Source organism: Furipterus horrens, unplaced genomic scaffold, assembly GCF_987537825.1.
Source record: "Furipterus horrens unplaced genomic scaffold, mFurHor1.1.pri manual_scaffold_7, whole genome shotgun sequence".
NCBI lineage: Eukaryota > Metazoa > Chordata > Mammalia > Chiroptera > Furipteridae > Furipterus > Furipterus horrens.
In genome coordinates, this window is record NW_028327177.1 from 19,998,156 (window position 1) to 20,012,948 (window position 14,793).

The 14,793-nt window shown below is 45.9% G+C and overlaps 1 protein-coding gene across 4 annotated transcripts in view; it reads left to right on the forward strand.

The window, feature by feature from the left end:
• Positions 1–13,852, forward strand: part of SYBU (syntabulin) — a 108,352-nt gene extending 94,500 nt beyond the window's left edge. For all 4 annotated transcript variants that reach the window (XM_090283437.1, XM_090283436.1, XM_090283438.1 and 1 more), the window contains 4 exons: positions 1,629–1,731; positions 8,496–8,699; positions 10,287–10,436; positions 11,914–13,852. In XM_090283437.1, the coding sequence (XP_090139563.1) occupies positions 1,629–1,731; positions 8,496–8,699; positions 10,287–10,436; positions 11,914–13,018 (1,562 nt within the window). In that variant the 3' untranslated portion in view covers positions 13,019–13,852. The remainder of the gene's footprint in view (positions 1–1,628; positions 1,732–8,495; positions 8,700–10,286; positions 10,437–11,913) is intronic.
• The last annotated feature ends 941 nt before the right edge of the window (positions 13,853–14,793 follow it).

Here is a 14,793-nt window from a genome sequence, read left to right on the forward strand (position 1 = left end):
ATAGCCCATCCTGTCCTGATAAATCGCCACCCTAATCCTCCCAGAATTCTGCTGGGAGGTGACATTCATCCCTGTCATGTGTGCTCAGGGATCATTCTTCATCCCTTTCCCAGAGGAAGCTGAACTTCCTGCGAGGTCCTGGAAGCCATGGAGGGATTTCTCTCTCTGCTTTGCTACTCTTTACCTTCCCCTCTAGCAAAACTAACGCAATTCATCAGTGACAGGATCTGTTCCCCAGTGGGCCAGTCTGGCCACATCTTTCACGTATAGCTCATCTTGCCAGTTAGCGAGATGGTGTTGTATAGTTTATTCTAGAACCCTCCCATGACCCTCTTTTTCCACTGCCTTCCTAAGGACACAGCATGGTTCCTAAAGGTACTGCAGGGATTTCGTCCTGGGCAGGATTTGTCACTCACAAGCCTTGCATAAGTCAGCTTTGGTCTCCTCAATTGTAGAATAGTAAGATTAATGCCTGCCTTACAGAGTTGTCAAAAATATGAAGAATAGAAAGCATCTCATACAGGGCCTGGAACCTACTAGGCACTCAATAAATAGTTTTTATTATAATTATTGTTTGCTGCTTGTGAGAAACTCAAGGGATTTAAATCATATTTTCCTCAACTCAAAATGTGAGCTGGCTCTAGGTTCCAGAGCAGAGAGTCAGAAATTGTGTTGTAGGAGCTGAGAGGCAAAGCCAACTACATTTCGCTCCTAGATTTGTTTTCTGAAAGCATATGGAATTTCATCTTTTACTGTTAATCCTCTTTCTTCTTCCGAGTTGTTCTCTCTCGCCTCTCTCTTCCCCTCGCCTTCATTTCCCCAGGCAATCCATGGATTCTTTTCATTACAATTTCACAACTACATAATGTTTTTCGTGGGAAATGAATTCATACTAATTATTCTAGCACACAGCATGTTTCTAATTACATACCAAACTGTAGCCTGTACTCAAGACTGTAATGTGATCTTTGTAAACTAACAAACAGTCTCGCCACTGTCCCCCCCCCAAAAAAACTAAAACTAAAATTTCAAATTTTACTATAATTCAGAGATTCTCATTCTGTTTGGAACTCTTAGTTCCTTCTTTTCTCAAAGGTTCTGTTCTTTATGGGAAACCCGCAGCTGCAGTCAGAGGAAGTCAGTAAGCAGCGAGTGTGGGTTCATGCAGTTACCGAGAGCCCAGGCTTTCTTCCTGACTGCTTCTCACTGGGTGATGATCTCCAGACCCTAAGTGCCTAATGCAAGCGTGGCTATTGATGACGGAAGCCCAAAGATAAACTCTCTTGAAAAAAGTACTTGGAGTCCAAGAAGTGTGCTTTTCGTTTTGCTTCACGTTTGGGCCCGCGTGTTGCTGTTGCTGAGGGAGCGTGCGCCTCCCAGGGAGGGCTGCTCATGTCTCCCCACACGTGGGTCATTGTTGTGCTTAGGAAACGATGCCTTACATTTGCGCCTTCTCCTGCCTGCGCCGGGGAAACTGGGCGAGAGGCTAGGAGCTCTGGAATCTTGCCACCTGCTGAGTTGGAGTGCAAAGGCAGGGCGCCAGGGGCCTGGGGGAGGGGGGCAGGGGACTGGCCAGCGTGTTCTCAGTTTCCTTCCCTTCACCTTCGGTCTCCGCTGTTGTTTTTCAGGTAGTGAAGCCGATTTCAGCTCCTCCAGCAGCACCGGCAGCATTTCCGCTCCCGAGGTCCACATGTCTGCTGCGGGAAGCAAGCGGTCCTCTTCCGCACGCAAGTAGGCACTGTCTCCTGCTCTGTAGTTATTAAGACGCCTTACGCAGGTGACTTACCTGTACTTTATGTTTCTATAGAGCCACCCACATTACTGCCCCTTCATATTTTATTATTATCCAGTGAGTGGTTTTTATTTTTATTTTTTAGCGATTTGAAATTGCTGTTCTTTGCTACGGTTCCTCCTATGGTCACGTGGCCTGGCCGGTGTTATCTTTCATCCAGCCTTTGGCTCTGTGTCCGCTTCACTTTCTCCTCCTCACTCACCTGTGTACTCAAATGGGTATTAAACTAGTCTTCCACCTCCCATCCCACCTCCGCTTCTCCACTTCATGTATCTGTTGTCTTTAAGCTGTGAAGACTCCGACTTCACCCTTTCTTTCCTCTAGCTGAGCTTCCTTTTTTTTCTTTTTTAATCTTTGTGTAGAAGTGTAGTGACCGTCTAGGCACCCCAACATTCACTTGGGGGAGCGGGGAAGGAAGTATAAAGTGCAGAGGCATGAGAGGCCACCCCTGAAAGAGCAAAAGAGCTAAGTGTGTGGGCTCTGGTTTAAATGCCAGTTTCATCTGCAGGCTGTGTGGCCTTGAGCAAGTTGCTTAACTTCTCTGTGACTCAGTTATCCCATCTGTAAAGTAGAAGATCAAAACTATGAACAGTAAAATGACAATAAATACATTTCTATCAACAGTTGACTCTAAGAAGAACAGAGACAGAATCATGGATACAGAGAGCGTTTTGATGGTTGCCAGACCAATGAGGGGTGTGAAGGAATGGATGAAGTGGTACAAATAGGAAGTTACAGAATAGCTATGGGGATGTAAAGTACAATACAGGAAATGGAGCAGCCAAAGAACTTATACAAATGACCCATACGGTACAGGAAATGGAGCAGCCAAAGAACTTGTACGCATGACCCACAGACCTGAACAATGGTGGGGAGCGGGGGTTGCCTAAGGGAGTTGGAGGTGCTGGGTGGAGGAGGGCAAAGGGTGAAAAATTAAGACAACTGTAACAGTATAATCAATAAAATATAATTTACTGAATAAAAAATAAAAATTATTTTAGTAGTTGTCAAAAAAAAAAAAAGGGGGCTATAATCCTACCTATCTCGTAGGGTTTATTATTAGGATTAATTGGTTAATGCAGGTAAAGTGTGAGGTCAGTGCTTGGAGCATGGTAAGCATCTACCGGGTTCACCATGGATGTTCTTTGGATTTGGGGAGAGAAGACTGGGGAAAATGGGAGCCTCTGTTCACATTTGGTGGGACGGGACTCTCCACTACCATCAGTGGCTCATTTGACAAGTATTTATTGAGCATCTACTGTGAGACAGGCTCAGGAGATATGGCGGTAAACGAAACGCCATGAAAACTATATTCATTCTAGCAGGGAAAGAAAAACAATAAGTACATAAATGATATAATTATTTATAGAACATGCAGGGAATGGCTATAAGAGAGAGTGACGGGGTGTGTGGAGTATTTTAGACAGGCTACTTCCGGGAGACCTCTGCCATCAGGTAAGCTCCGAGCAGAAACCTGAGCAAAGCAATGGATGAGCCACAACACACTGGGGATGATTTGTCTTCACATTGTGGGGAAGTCACTCACTCCACTCTCCTGGGCCACAGTGTCCACATTTGTACAAAAGAGGTTGGACTACATAACTTACTCAGGTCCCTTCCTGGAGAAAAACTGTTTCATTTCTAAAACTTTGCATTTCCAAGATCCAGAAGGCATTCCTCATTCCCCTTGGGTAAGCAGAAGCTTTGGCTGTTGTTTACAAAGGGACCTGAGACCCACAGTGTAGAGTTTACTAAAAACCAAGCTGAAGCCAGACAAACCTGTGACCAAAGAGTGAAGTCCACAATGGAAAAGCAGTTATTCTCTTCCCAAGTAGGATCTGTTTTTGGAAATAAAGTGCCCTTGGGGTCAGAGGACATGAATATAAACATTCTTTGTATAAATCAGATGTGGCTCTCTCTGCAAATAAACCACTTATCTAACCCAGTCAAGAAAGTAGCGCATACCTATGGTACAAGGTACCAAAGAACAGAGAGGCAAAAAAAGGAGGGGGGGACATGAAGAAAAAGTCAATTTTATTAAGCATTTCAAAGGAATTTGTGTTTGTGATTATATTCCAAGGTAATGTCTGAGTGACTTAGAAAAAATATTCAAATCTGGAGTTCATGATTTCTCTAAATGATTAAAAAGTGATGTGTTAAATATAAAATAGCTAAATATAATTATGTGCAAATCAGATGTATGCTTAATAGATGGAAAATTGAAACAGGCAATGTTCTATCCATTATCCTCACTGTTTTTAAAATCTGACCTGGGCACAAAGCACCATGAATAGATTTCTGTGATGAAATAGCTCCAGCATCTCGTGTTCTTTGTGTTCTGTGGGACAACTCCTCTAGATGGGCCAGTGTTCATGCCAAACTCTGTAATAGCTTGTGACCTTTTTAATTGACTCCTTCCTCCTATAATAAAGGAATTTTCTCCGTGGAGAATTAGCTCCTAAGAAGAAGGTTCACAGGAATATTTGGTAAAGGGGAGGTGGGGGAAAAGAGGAACATGTGGAGTTGGTGGAAATATTTTTTAGAGGTGACTTTAAAAACAAAACATTAGAGATTTACAAATGACCTCTTCTTATAGAAGTCCAACTCTGCTGCTATTTCTGAGAAATTCTCTCTCTTAAACTAAAACCCTATCTAGTCAGAGGCAGAGTGAGAAGGAAAAAAAGCTTGAGATTTAGAGTCAAGAGACCTGGACTTGAGTTCAGTGTCCATTGTTTATGAAGCGCCTAACCCAGAGCCCGAGCCTCAGTTTGCTCTTCTGGAAAATGGAGTAATAATAATGCCTACCTCATGCTGCCGCCGCTGCTGATGGTAGTGACGGTAGTGATTCGTCGTCGTCGTCGGCAGCCGTCCGTCTCGAGAGACGATGGTGTAGCTTCTTAAGAGTCTATCTGCACCGCCGAGAATGGCTGTGCAGTCCGACTCGGGAGTGACATGGTATCTGTCTCCTCCCGTGTTGAATCGACATCTTGCGATGACGCTGAAGCTACAGAGCCTGGGCAGGGTAATATGGAGGGTCTGCTGTTGCCCATGCAGCAGACCCCCCTCTCTTCGCAGCTGAAGGGTCCAAGGGAAAGACGGAGTCAATACAGCTTGGCTTCAGGTGCGCCGCAGGAGTTGCCGGTGTTGACTACAACGTCAAACCGCCTAAGGGACTCCGGCTCCGGATTTTCTGTCGGGGTTTACTCCCTTAGCCTTTCCCCTGAAGAGGTATGCCGCAAGGCAGCGGAGGTTTTTTGGCGTCAGAGTTTTCCTTCTCTGATGTACCCTGACTGGAAGATCGAACCAGCGACACTTAGCTCGCAGGCCGACGCTCAATCCACTGAGCTAAACCAGCCAGGGCCTGACGGTAGTGATTATGGTGATGATAATTATACTAGTTTGGTAGGGCTGCCCTAACAAAATACCATAGCCTAGGTGGCTTAAACAACAGAAATTTACTTCCCCACAATTTTGGAGACTGTTAGTATGAGATCAGAGTGGCAGCAGGATTGGCTTCTTCTCAGGTCTGTCTCCTTAACTTACAGATGGCCGTCTTGTCTCTTTTTCACCAAGACTTTTCTCTGTACTTGTCTATGTTCAAATCTCCTCTTCCTATAAGGACACTAGTCAAATTGAATTAGAACCCACCCGAACAGCCTCGTTTCAACTTAATTACCTTTTTGAAATCCCTGTTTTCAAATATGGTCACATTCTTAGGTACTAGGGGGTTAGGGCTTCAACCCGTAAATTTGGGGGGCACACACTTCAGCCCATAACAGTGATCATGGTGATGATGAAGATGGTGATGATGGCGTTGATAAAAATGCTGCCTGGAGTAAAGGACAATGGCTGAGGAATAGAAATTCACCTGGGCCCCTTCTGAAGTTTGCTTTTCACATCTTCCTTTCTCTCACTTTCTATTTATTGTATTCATGTTTGTGGGAATGGGGTAGGGGCATCAGAATTCTACATCTTCTTTGTATATTTCATTCTTGTCCACCAAACTATGGGATTTGGGATGGGCAGAGGAGGGTAGCTTTGGGTTTGCCTGTTCACAGCCACGACTAATATGGAATCCCTGCTTCTCCTTCAAAAATGCTTTAGCATCAATTGTGAAGCCTTTGTGCCTATATATGTTAGCTTTTGAACTAAACTAAATGTAAGGAACAGAACAGATATTTTTAAGCATGTAGTTTCTTGTGTAAAAGCTATTACAGTGTAATAATTTATTTCCTAGAATATATTTGAAGATTTGATTGCACCTTAGTAATATTTAATAGCTTAAGAGCTTTTGCTTTATTCTGGCTAGCAGATGAGTTCTTACAAACTCCTCCTCTAATTTAATTTGTCCCTTAGAGCACATGCCACACAAAGAAGTCAGTGGCAAATTCTTCAGGTAATAACCACATACAGAGCCAGTACGTAGTATACCTGTTTGTGTAAAGTACAAGACATTTCTGTAGAATTGAAAGACCTGGATTTAATCCCCAGTTAATCTGTGTGTCCTTGGGCCCATTTTTCTACCCCCTTCCCCCCGCCCTGAGCCTCAGTTACCTACTGCATGAGTACTTCAACATAACAAGAAAAGGAGATAATAATTGTACCAGCTCTATAGCATGGTAGTCAGAATTAAGTGAAACAATGTTCATAAAGCTTCGGGAATAGGGCTGGGGTCACAAAAGGTCCTTCCTTGGTGAAGGTTAACTCAGAATAGAATTCCCCAGGTCAAAATTAGGGATAGTCCCTTACTTTCTGTCTTGCAATGGCTGAGCCTCCAGATTTCTCACAGCCACATTAAGAAATAGGCCAGTTGGTGCCAGACTTAGAAGCGCAGCGTGGAGAGGCAAACCCAAGCCAGAGTACGTGTTCTTTTCAGCTCCTTCAAGTCCTCCCACCACTGGGCTGCTCAAGTTGGTTTGTCACAAAGCCATCAGCCCATCTGTTCTATATAAAGTGTCCCCTATTCATGAAAAGGAGGCAGAGTCCATTTGGATGATTTCAAAAGGAAAGAACTTTTAAACTTCCAAACGTGGTGATTTTTCATTTATGTGTGATTTACTGGGTTGACAGCTAGTTGAAATCATGTTTGACTTTTTAAATAAGTAATTGTGGTCATGGAGCCAAGTATTCCCATTTATACATGTATGTTTCTCATTGAGATGAGTCCCTTGGATACAGCTTTAATTAGAATGGCAAGGAAGGGATTGTCAAAAAGCAGGTGAAAGGTATCTTGTTCCCTATTGCTTTCTTGTAATGTCATCAAGAAATCTTCCTGACACAGAATTGCTAGCCGATTTAAGTAATTTCAACATTCTCAAAATGCTTCCTCTAGAACTAGATTACCAGGAAAGTCCAAACAAGTTTATTCTACAATATAATACTGCAGTTGAATTGCCCTGAACAGCTTATCGAATGCAGTCACATGCATGCAACTCTGTGAGGAAGACAGGGTAAGTTATTATATGTCCCCATATAGTAAGTGGCTTACTTGCCGAAGTTCCTAAGCAGCAGTGCCAGGAGGTAAACCCAGTTTATTCAGTTACTATCATTAGAAGCACCTAGCGTGTGTCAGGCAGCAGTAGGGATATCAAAGACCAGGCTGTGTGTCTGCCCTCAGCATGCCCTGGTCTAGCAGGTGTAATGCGGGGTGGTAAGCATCACAATGGAGGTGTGCACAGAATATAAGGGGCCACCATTGAGTGGCACCTACACTGGCCTTGCGAAGGAGGAATCCAGAGAAGGCTGCCTGGAGTAGGAGGAATCCCAGGGCTTAGGGTAGGGAGCAGAAGGAGAACATTCTAGGGAGAGAAAATGGTAAGTTTAAAATATTAGGATGATGGGGAGCGTGGATCGGAAGGAAACTATAATTCATGTGGAAGGCTAGAAGAGAGGGAGGAGGGGGCAGTGGCAGAGGATGGGAGGGACAGAGTGGGGGACGCGACTTTGTGAGCAGGTTAAGGAGTTTGTCCTTTACTCTGGAGGCAGTGGAGAGCCAATGAATGGCCTTGGGGAGGGCAGTGGTCTTCAAATTCCATTTTAGAAAGGCCACTCCAGCCACAGGGTCAGTCTTTTGCTAGAGGGGTTAAGGCAGGAGACCAGGGAATGGAGAGGGACCTATCGCAACATTTTAGCAGTGAAATAATAAAAGTTGTGCTAAATTATTGGAGAGGGAAACAAACAGGTGGCTAGTATTATGGACTTGATACATTTAATGTGGGCTATGTTTATCTGTCCTATTTTCTCCTTCTTTCTGAGCAACCCTTCTTTCCCCATCTTCCAAATGAATCACCCCAATTTTCTTACCCCAACCTGAATCAGATGCAACTATCTTAGAGCTGCAACAGGTGTACTGGAACAAAAACCACATCTTCAAAACAACCTCCAAAATGGACTTAAACCAAATCAATATTTACATGGTTTGTGTTCCTAGTGGGCAGTTGGCTTTAATCCAAAACAAGCTTTGTGGTCAGAAACCATTGAAAAGAACAGCAGAGGAGAGATTACCTGTGCTGAGGGCCCAAGGAGGGCAGGTATCGGGCAGGCGGGAAGGAAGGCAGAAGGGCAGTTTGTACTAGTAATGATATTGCCTCTTTCCATTCTATAAGTTGGATTCCTTTAGGGTGACTAGTTCTAAGGAGTGAAGCATCAGCATCGGGTACCAATAGCCCCAAAGGGTTTAATATTTTCTCATGCTTCTCCCCAGTCGAGGTCCCCATGGGCGGAGTAATGGCGCCTCATCGCACAAGGCTGGCAGCAGCCCGCCGTCCCCACGGGAAAAGGATGTGCTGGCCATGCTGTGCAGGAATCAGCTGAGTCCTGTTAATGCCCATCCCGGCTATGCACCTTCTTCCCCAAGTAGTAGCAACTCTGGCTCCTACAAGGGAAGTGACTGCAGCCCAGTCATGAGGTGAGTATGTACTGATCATCTTTCAATTCACGGTTCCTAGCTTGTCCTCCGTGGTAAGTCCTCTTCAAAAAAGGCCAAAAAAGTTACGCAGCTCTTGACTCGCTGCCTTATTCTGCCATAAGACACTTTTCTCCTTCCCACACTCTGCTGATTGTTTAAGGGCTGCCGCAGAAGGAACACGAGCCACAATCTTCCATATGTTCCAGCAGTCTGAGTAGTCTGGATAGGGAGGAAAAATGGAATCATTCATGTGTTCATTGAAATGCCAGCTATGTGTTGAGTACCACGATGTGCCAGGTACTGTGTGAAGTGCTGGCAATACAGCAGTGAACGACAGAGATGGTCCCTGCGTGTACCACCCAGAGGAGAAGGAAGACCTCCCTCATCTAATGACAAAAACACATTAAGATGCCCTGCCCAGTTGGTTAGAGCATTTTACCAGTATGCCAAGATTGTGGGTTTCATTCCCAGAGAAAATACCAATAAATGCATAAATAACTGGAAAAACAAATCAATCCCTCTCTGCCTCTCTCTCTCCCTTCCTGTCTCTCTAAGCTCAATCAATCAATCAATCGAATGATAAAAACACACATTAGGATTATTCTGCAAGTATCGTGTATGTAAAAGGTGGCCAGGGCATCCATCTCAAGTCTGGAGGGATCAGAGGGGGCCTCACTGAGAAAGTGAAATTGAAATGAGACATGAAGGTCAAGTGAGGAATTAATTAGTCCTTGGGGATGGGGGCGGGGAGGCAGAAAGAGGGAACTGCGCATCCCAATGGCTATGCCGTGACAGGAGGACCAGAGGGCTGGGAACTGGACGAAGGCCATCCTGGACGTAGTGCAGGCGCAGGGGAACGAGGGTGAGTGCAGCAGCTTGGGCTGGGTCCAGAGTCAGGGCAGAAGCTGCCAGCCGCCCTCCTTCAGTTCTCTTTCCTCTTCCTCTGGGCGTCCTGTTCCCTCTCACAAGAGGGAAGCCAGGCTCCTGGTCAGGCCTGAGAGGGGCCCGGACTGCAGCTGGGGGCAGGGCGCAGGTTGTAGAACATGGGGCACCACTCTTACAAAACACTCTGGTGAGCGTGGGGTAGCCTCATTCCCATCAGGAGGAGGAAACTTGCCATCGAATCAGCACACTCACTCTAGGGACTGATTTCAGAACAATTTGAATTCAACTAATAACAATCAGGATCTTAGGGGCACATTGTGTGGGAAGTGAGGTCATCTTGCTCCCCCCCCACCCCCGCCCCCACTCATTGTCCTTTCCCATAACAGCATGTTACTCTGAACCAACAGGCAGGCCCGTGGACAATTGTGCATTATTCTATGTGAGACCATTAGGAAGCCACAGAGAATCCTCCCTCTCCCCTGTCACCCTCCACAGACAGCACCCCGCTTTTCCAAGCGTGAACATCCTGAGACTGGCAGGTATATGACTCCCCTTTCACAGGGAGGTCACACATCACTGAGGTTTAAGACCCCGCCACACAGCTGCCATTTCTTCTCAAGCTACTCGCTGTGCCTTAACTTTTCTTTTCATACCAAAGAAACCGGGGCAAAAAGTAACATCTCATGACTTGTGCTGTTTCAGGCGGTCTGGAAGGTACATGTCGTGTGGTGAAAACCACGGTGTCAAACCCCCAAATCCAGAGCAGTATCTGACTCCTCTGCAGCAGAAAGAGGTGACAGTGAGACACCTGAAGACCAAGCTGAAGGAGTCTGAGCGCCGCCTCCATGACAGGTGAATCCACAGTCCCTGCACTTGGGGGTTGAGGACCATTTCTTTCCTACAAAATGAAACATGAAACCACACTCAAGAAAACTGGAAGAAATGTGATTTTATTTCATATTTGTCACCTTTCATAAATCAGTCTCTCATAAGAGTTGGCTGCTTCAGGAGTTGAGGGGAGCTGTCTAGGAGAGAGGGAACTACCTGCTTTTTCTGGGTGGGTGCAGCTTTGATGTGAGGAGCTGGGTGTGTGCCCGGTTATTTTTAAATGGCAGGAACACTGGGACGAACCAGTCATTCTTCCCGAAGAATGGGTCACACACAGTGAGCCCCTATTAAGCTCTGTTTATTTCTGTGAGAGAGGGGCCGGCTTGGCTGTGTGCGCTGTGATTCCTGCAAGTTATTTCTGTGCTGAAGGAAGAGCTTCATTATTCTTGGCCAAGTGTTAAGGTCAAAACAAAACAAAACAAAGCAACCCCAATTGCTTAAGAGATTTTATCTCAGGGAGAAAAGACCTTTGACCTCTTGGAGCAGCTCAGATTCTCTGCTTGATGATTTTCCCTGGAACGTTTTAGGATGGCTGAGCGGAGCTCTGACCAGGGTAGCTGGAACCCAGGGTGAGGTTGCTGTGAGTCAGGCCTACTTTGTGGAAATCTTTGGTCTTATTTGAGGAAACTACAGGAGGGTTTGAGCAGTCATGGGATGGAGGTATAAAGGCAGTGGAACTGGAGAATATTCAAGCCCAAATTTAAGTCAGCGATACTAACACCATCTCTTCATATAAGGATCCTTACTTCCTGGTCTTCATGTCCACTGAGAATATGAGGACATATGAAGAAATTATATGTAAGGAAGAATTTTTCAGCTAAAGTCTTGAAGTAGAATCCTGTGAAGGATCTAAGAAAACAGGATATATTCTCTTCAATGTAGGATGGATCCAACCAATATTATCTTATCTGAGAGGAGATACAATAATCAACATTTCACAAAGTCCTAGTAATATGCAGTATTATATGATTTAATTTTTTTAAATTATCACTGCAATATGAACTGAATAACTCTGCCTTCTTAAATAGGTGATTCAAAGTGAAATGGACTTTGTTTCCACAAACTGTAGGTATATAAAAGAGTAGGCTATGACAATAAAAGCTAAGAGATTAATGTATTCTGATAATAACATTTCAAATATTAAGTATAGAGTATAATGCTTGTAAAGTACTTAATGCAATGTCTGACATGTAGTGACCACCACGCCCCCCCCCCCCAAAAAACAGACCCAACAGTAGAGGTTTTATTCTGATTCTACTACGATTATTTAAGCCATTTTACAATTGGGATGGGTGGGGGACATTCATGGCTAAAAACGTCAAAACTGATTTAGCCTCTGTGCTTCCAGTGGAAGAGCATGGGCTCTTGGCTGTGTGTCAGAATCGCTTGCCACCTGGCTCCCAGGTGCCCTTTGCTCAGCCTTGCTCTCTTCTCACCCTAGGGAATCGGAAATCGTGGAGCTGAAGTCCCAGCTGGCACGGATGCGGGAAGACTGGATTGAAGAAGAGTGCCACCGGGTGGAGGCCCAGCTGGCCCTCAAGGAAGCCAGGAAGGAGATCAAACAGCTCAAGCAGGTCATCGAGACCATGAGGAGCAGCCTGGCCGATAAAGACAAAGGCATTCAGAAATACTTCGTGGACATAAACATTCAAAACAAGAAGCTGGAGTCCCTCCTCCAGAGCATGGAGATGGCGCACAGCGGCTCCCTGAGGGATGAACTGTGTCTGGACCTCCCGTGCGACTCCCCAGAGAAAAGCTGCACCCGAAGCGCCCCTTTCGGCAAGATGGCAGACGGGCTGCCCCTGGAAGGGCGGGCCCCGGAGGAGGGGGCCGGCGGCGAGCTGCTGGCGGGAGAGAGCGCGGCCGACGGCTCCGCTTCGTTGGAGGAGCTGGTGGCCGCCAGCGCCACGGAGGCCGGCGCCCTGGAGCTTCTCTGTCCCGCCGCGGGGGCCGAGGTGCTGGAGATCCGCCCCCTGGCGGTGCGTGCGGAGGAGGGCGGCGTGGCGGTGGAGCGCGCGGTGCAGACCGACGTGGTTCCCTACAGCCCCGCCGTCTCCGAGCTCATCCAGTACGTGCTCCAGCTCCAGGACGCCTGCCCCTCGAGCTCAGCGTCCCCCGAGGAGTCCGAGGCCGACTCCACAGGAAGCTTCCTGGAGTCCCTCTCGGCGTTAATGGTTGACTTAACTCCGAGGAATCCGAACTCGGCCATCCTTCTGTCTCCCGTGGAGACCCCCGATGCCGCGGAGGATACGAAAGCGCCCGCGAACCGCCTCATGCGCGAGCTGGATTTCGCAGGCTGCGCCGAGGAAAGGTGGGACGGGCTCCTGCCGCTGGCCCCGGGGGCCGTCGGGAGGCAGTACTGGAGCCACAGTTTCCTGGTGGATCTCCTGGCCGTGGCCGCCCCCGTGGTGCCCACCGTGCTGTGGGCCTTCAGTACTCAGAGAGGGGGCACAGACCCCGTCTACAACATCGGGGCCTTGCTGCGGGGCTGCTGCGTGGTGGCCCTGCATTCTCTCCGCCGCACCGCCTTTCATATCAAAACCTAGTTAGAAGTGGTTGTCCCCATGTGCCAATCTGTCCCGTGTGGTGTGGTGCCAGGTGGAGAAGCAGCAGGTCGACCTAGGGCGGCCCCTGTTATGTCGTGTTGCTCCTGGGTATTTGATTTGCACTATGTTTAGCTGAAGCCTGTTCACTCTTGAGGACCCGAGGTATCTTCAAAGGCATGGAGGCCTGGCTCAAGTAAATGTCCCGCCGGTGTGGTGTAGAAAGCATGCTCGTGACCCTGCCGTGTCGTCTGAGGTACCCATTCTCGCCCTAGTGGTTCAGGAGGAGAAAATGCAAAGTTTGCACTGTCAAGACAGCTTTTGTAAGGCTGGCATGTTATCTCCTTGCTTTGCTTTGTGCCGTTTCCAGACGTGTAATTGTTCCAGCATTCCAGTGGTCTTGTGCATAGCAGGGGACTGTAACCAAAAATAAACATGTCTCTGTGTTATTGGTTTAAGAAGTCTTGACTGGTCCTTTAGTGTCTTACTTGGGGTTGATAAGATGTGAGTGTTTGCAGTTTTCTACTAAATGTAGCTCCAAAGTCTTAAAATGGCTTGTTTGTTCTCAAACCTGTTAATTGATGAAGCTGTATGTAAGTTTACAATGTATTAACTTATTTTTTGCTTATTCTATGTAGTGTTTTAATAGAAACTGATTGTAACCACACACTTCAGCATGATGAAAATAAAGATTAGTGTTTCCAGTTAAATAAATGTTTTATCCTCCTATAAAACCATTACCTCTGCAGTTTTACTTTGATATATAACAAAGATTAAGTGGGCAGCAGATCTTTCCATGGTTATCAACGGGTCTGTAAAAATAAGATTACTTTAAGAAATGAGAAAGAGGGAAAATAATTATTTAATAAAGGTGAGAATTTCCCACTCTGTCTTTTAAAAAGCATTGTTTCTGAGTAAAAGTAGCTTTGGCTGTTTGTTTGCTTTTAAATTACGCATACACTTATTTTTCCACATTATTTATTCAGTAGGGGTTGTGTCGAGTACTTTCAGGAAAGCTGAGTTGATTTCTTTCCAAGCATGTTAAGGGTGCAGAGAGGGAGAATATGCTAGTACCATATGCCCTCTTCCCCTTGGAATAATAGGGTGAGGGTGGGTGGCTGGGAACGGATGAGATTGTATTTTATCTATATTCATTTATTTCTCACACCAATCTTGTGAGGTGAGTACTATTCTATTGCACAGATGAAAGAGCTGAGCCTCAAAGAGGTGAATTGCTCAGGATGTCATAGTTCATCTCTAGAGGCCAGGATTTCATGTGTCTGCAAAGCAAATGAAAAGAAGAGACCTGGAGAAGATCCTAAGTTCTCACCCAGAAACTTGTCTTTCATACAGCACTTATCACCTTTAAACATAACACTATACTTTTACCTACTATGCCCTGGTTATTGCCCATCCCCTGCTAAAATATCAGCTCTCTGAGGACAGGAATCTGTCCTCTGTTTTGTTCACAGATTATGTCAAGAACTTAGAACAATATGTGGCACGTCATAAGCATTCTAACAACAGCTGTTGAATGAAATAGTTCATCCAAGAAATTCTCATTGGGTGCTCACATGCTAGGCACCTTACTAGGTTGGTGTTCAGTAGTGAAGGCGAGACAGTTTCTTCCATCAGGGAATTTACATTCTGCCTGTGAAAGACAGAATATGCCAACAAATGAATGAGATCATTGTGGGGGCTGGCCAAAAATTTGTTTTGCTTTTTTCCATAAGATGGCTCTTATAACGGTTAGTTGTCTTTAGCTTCATTCAAAACAA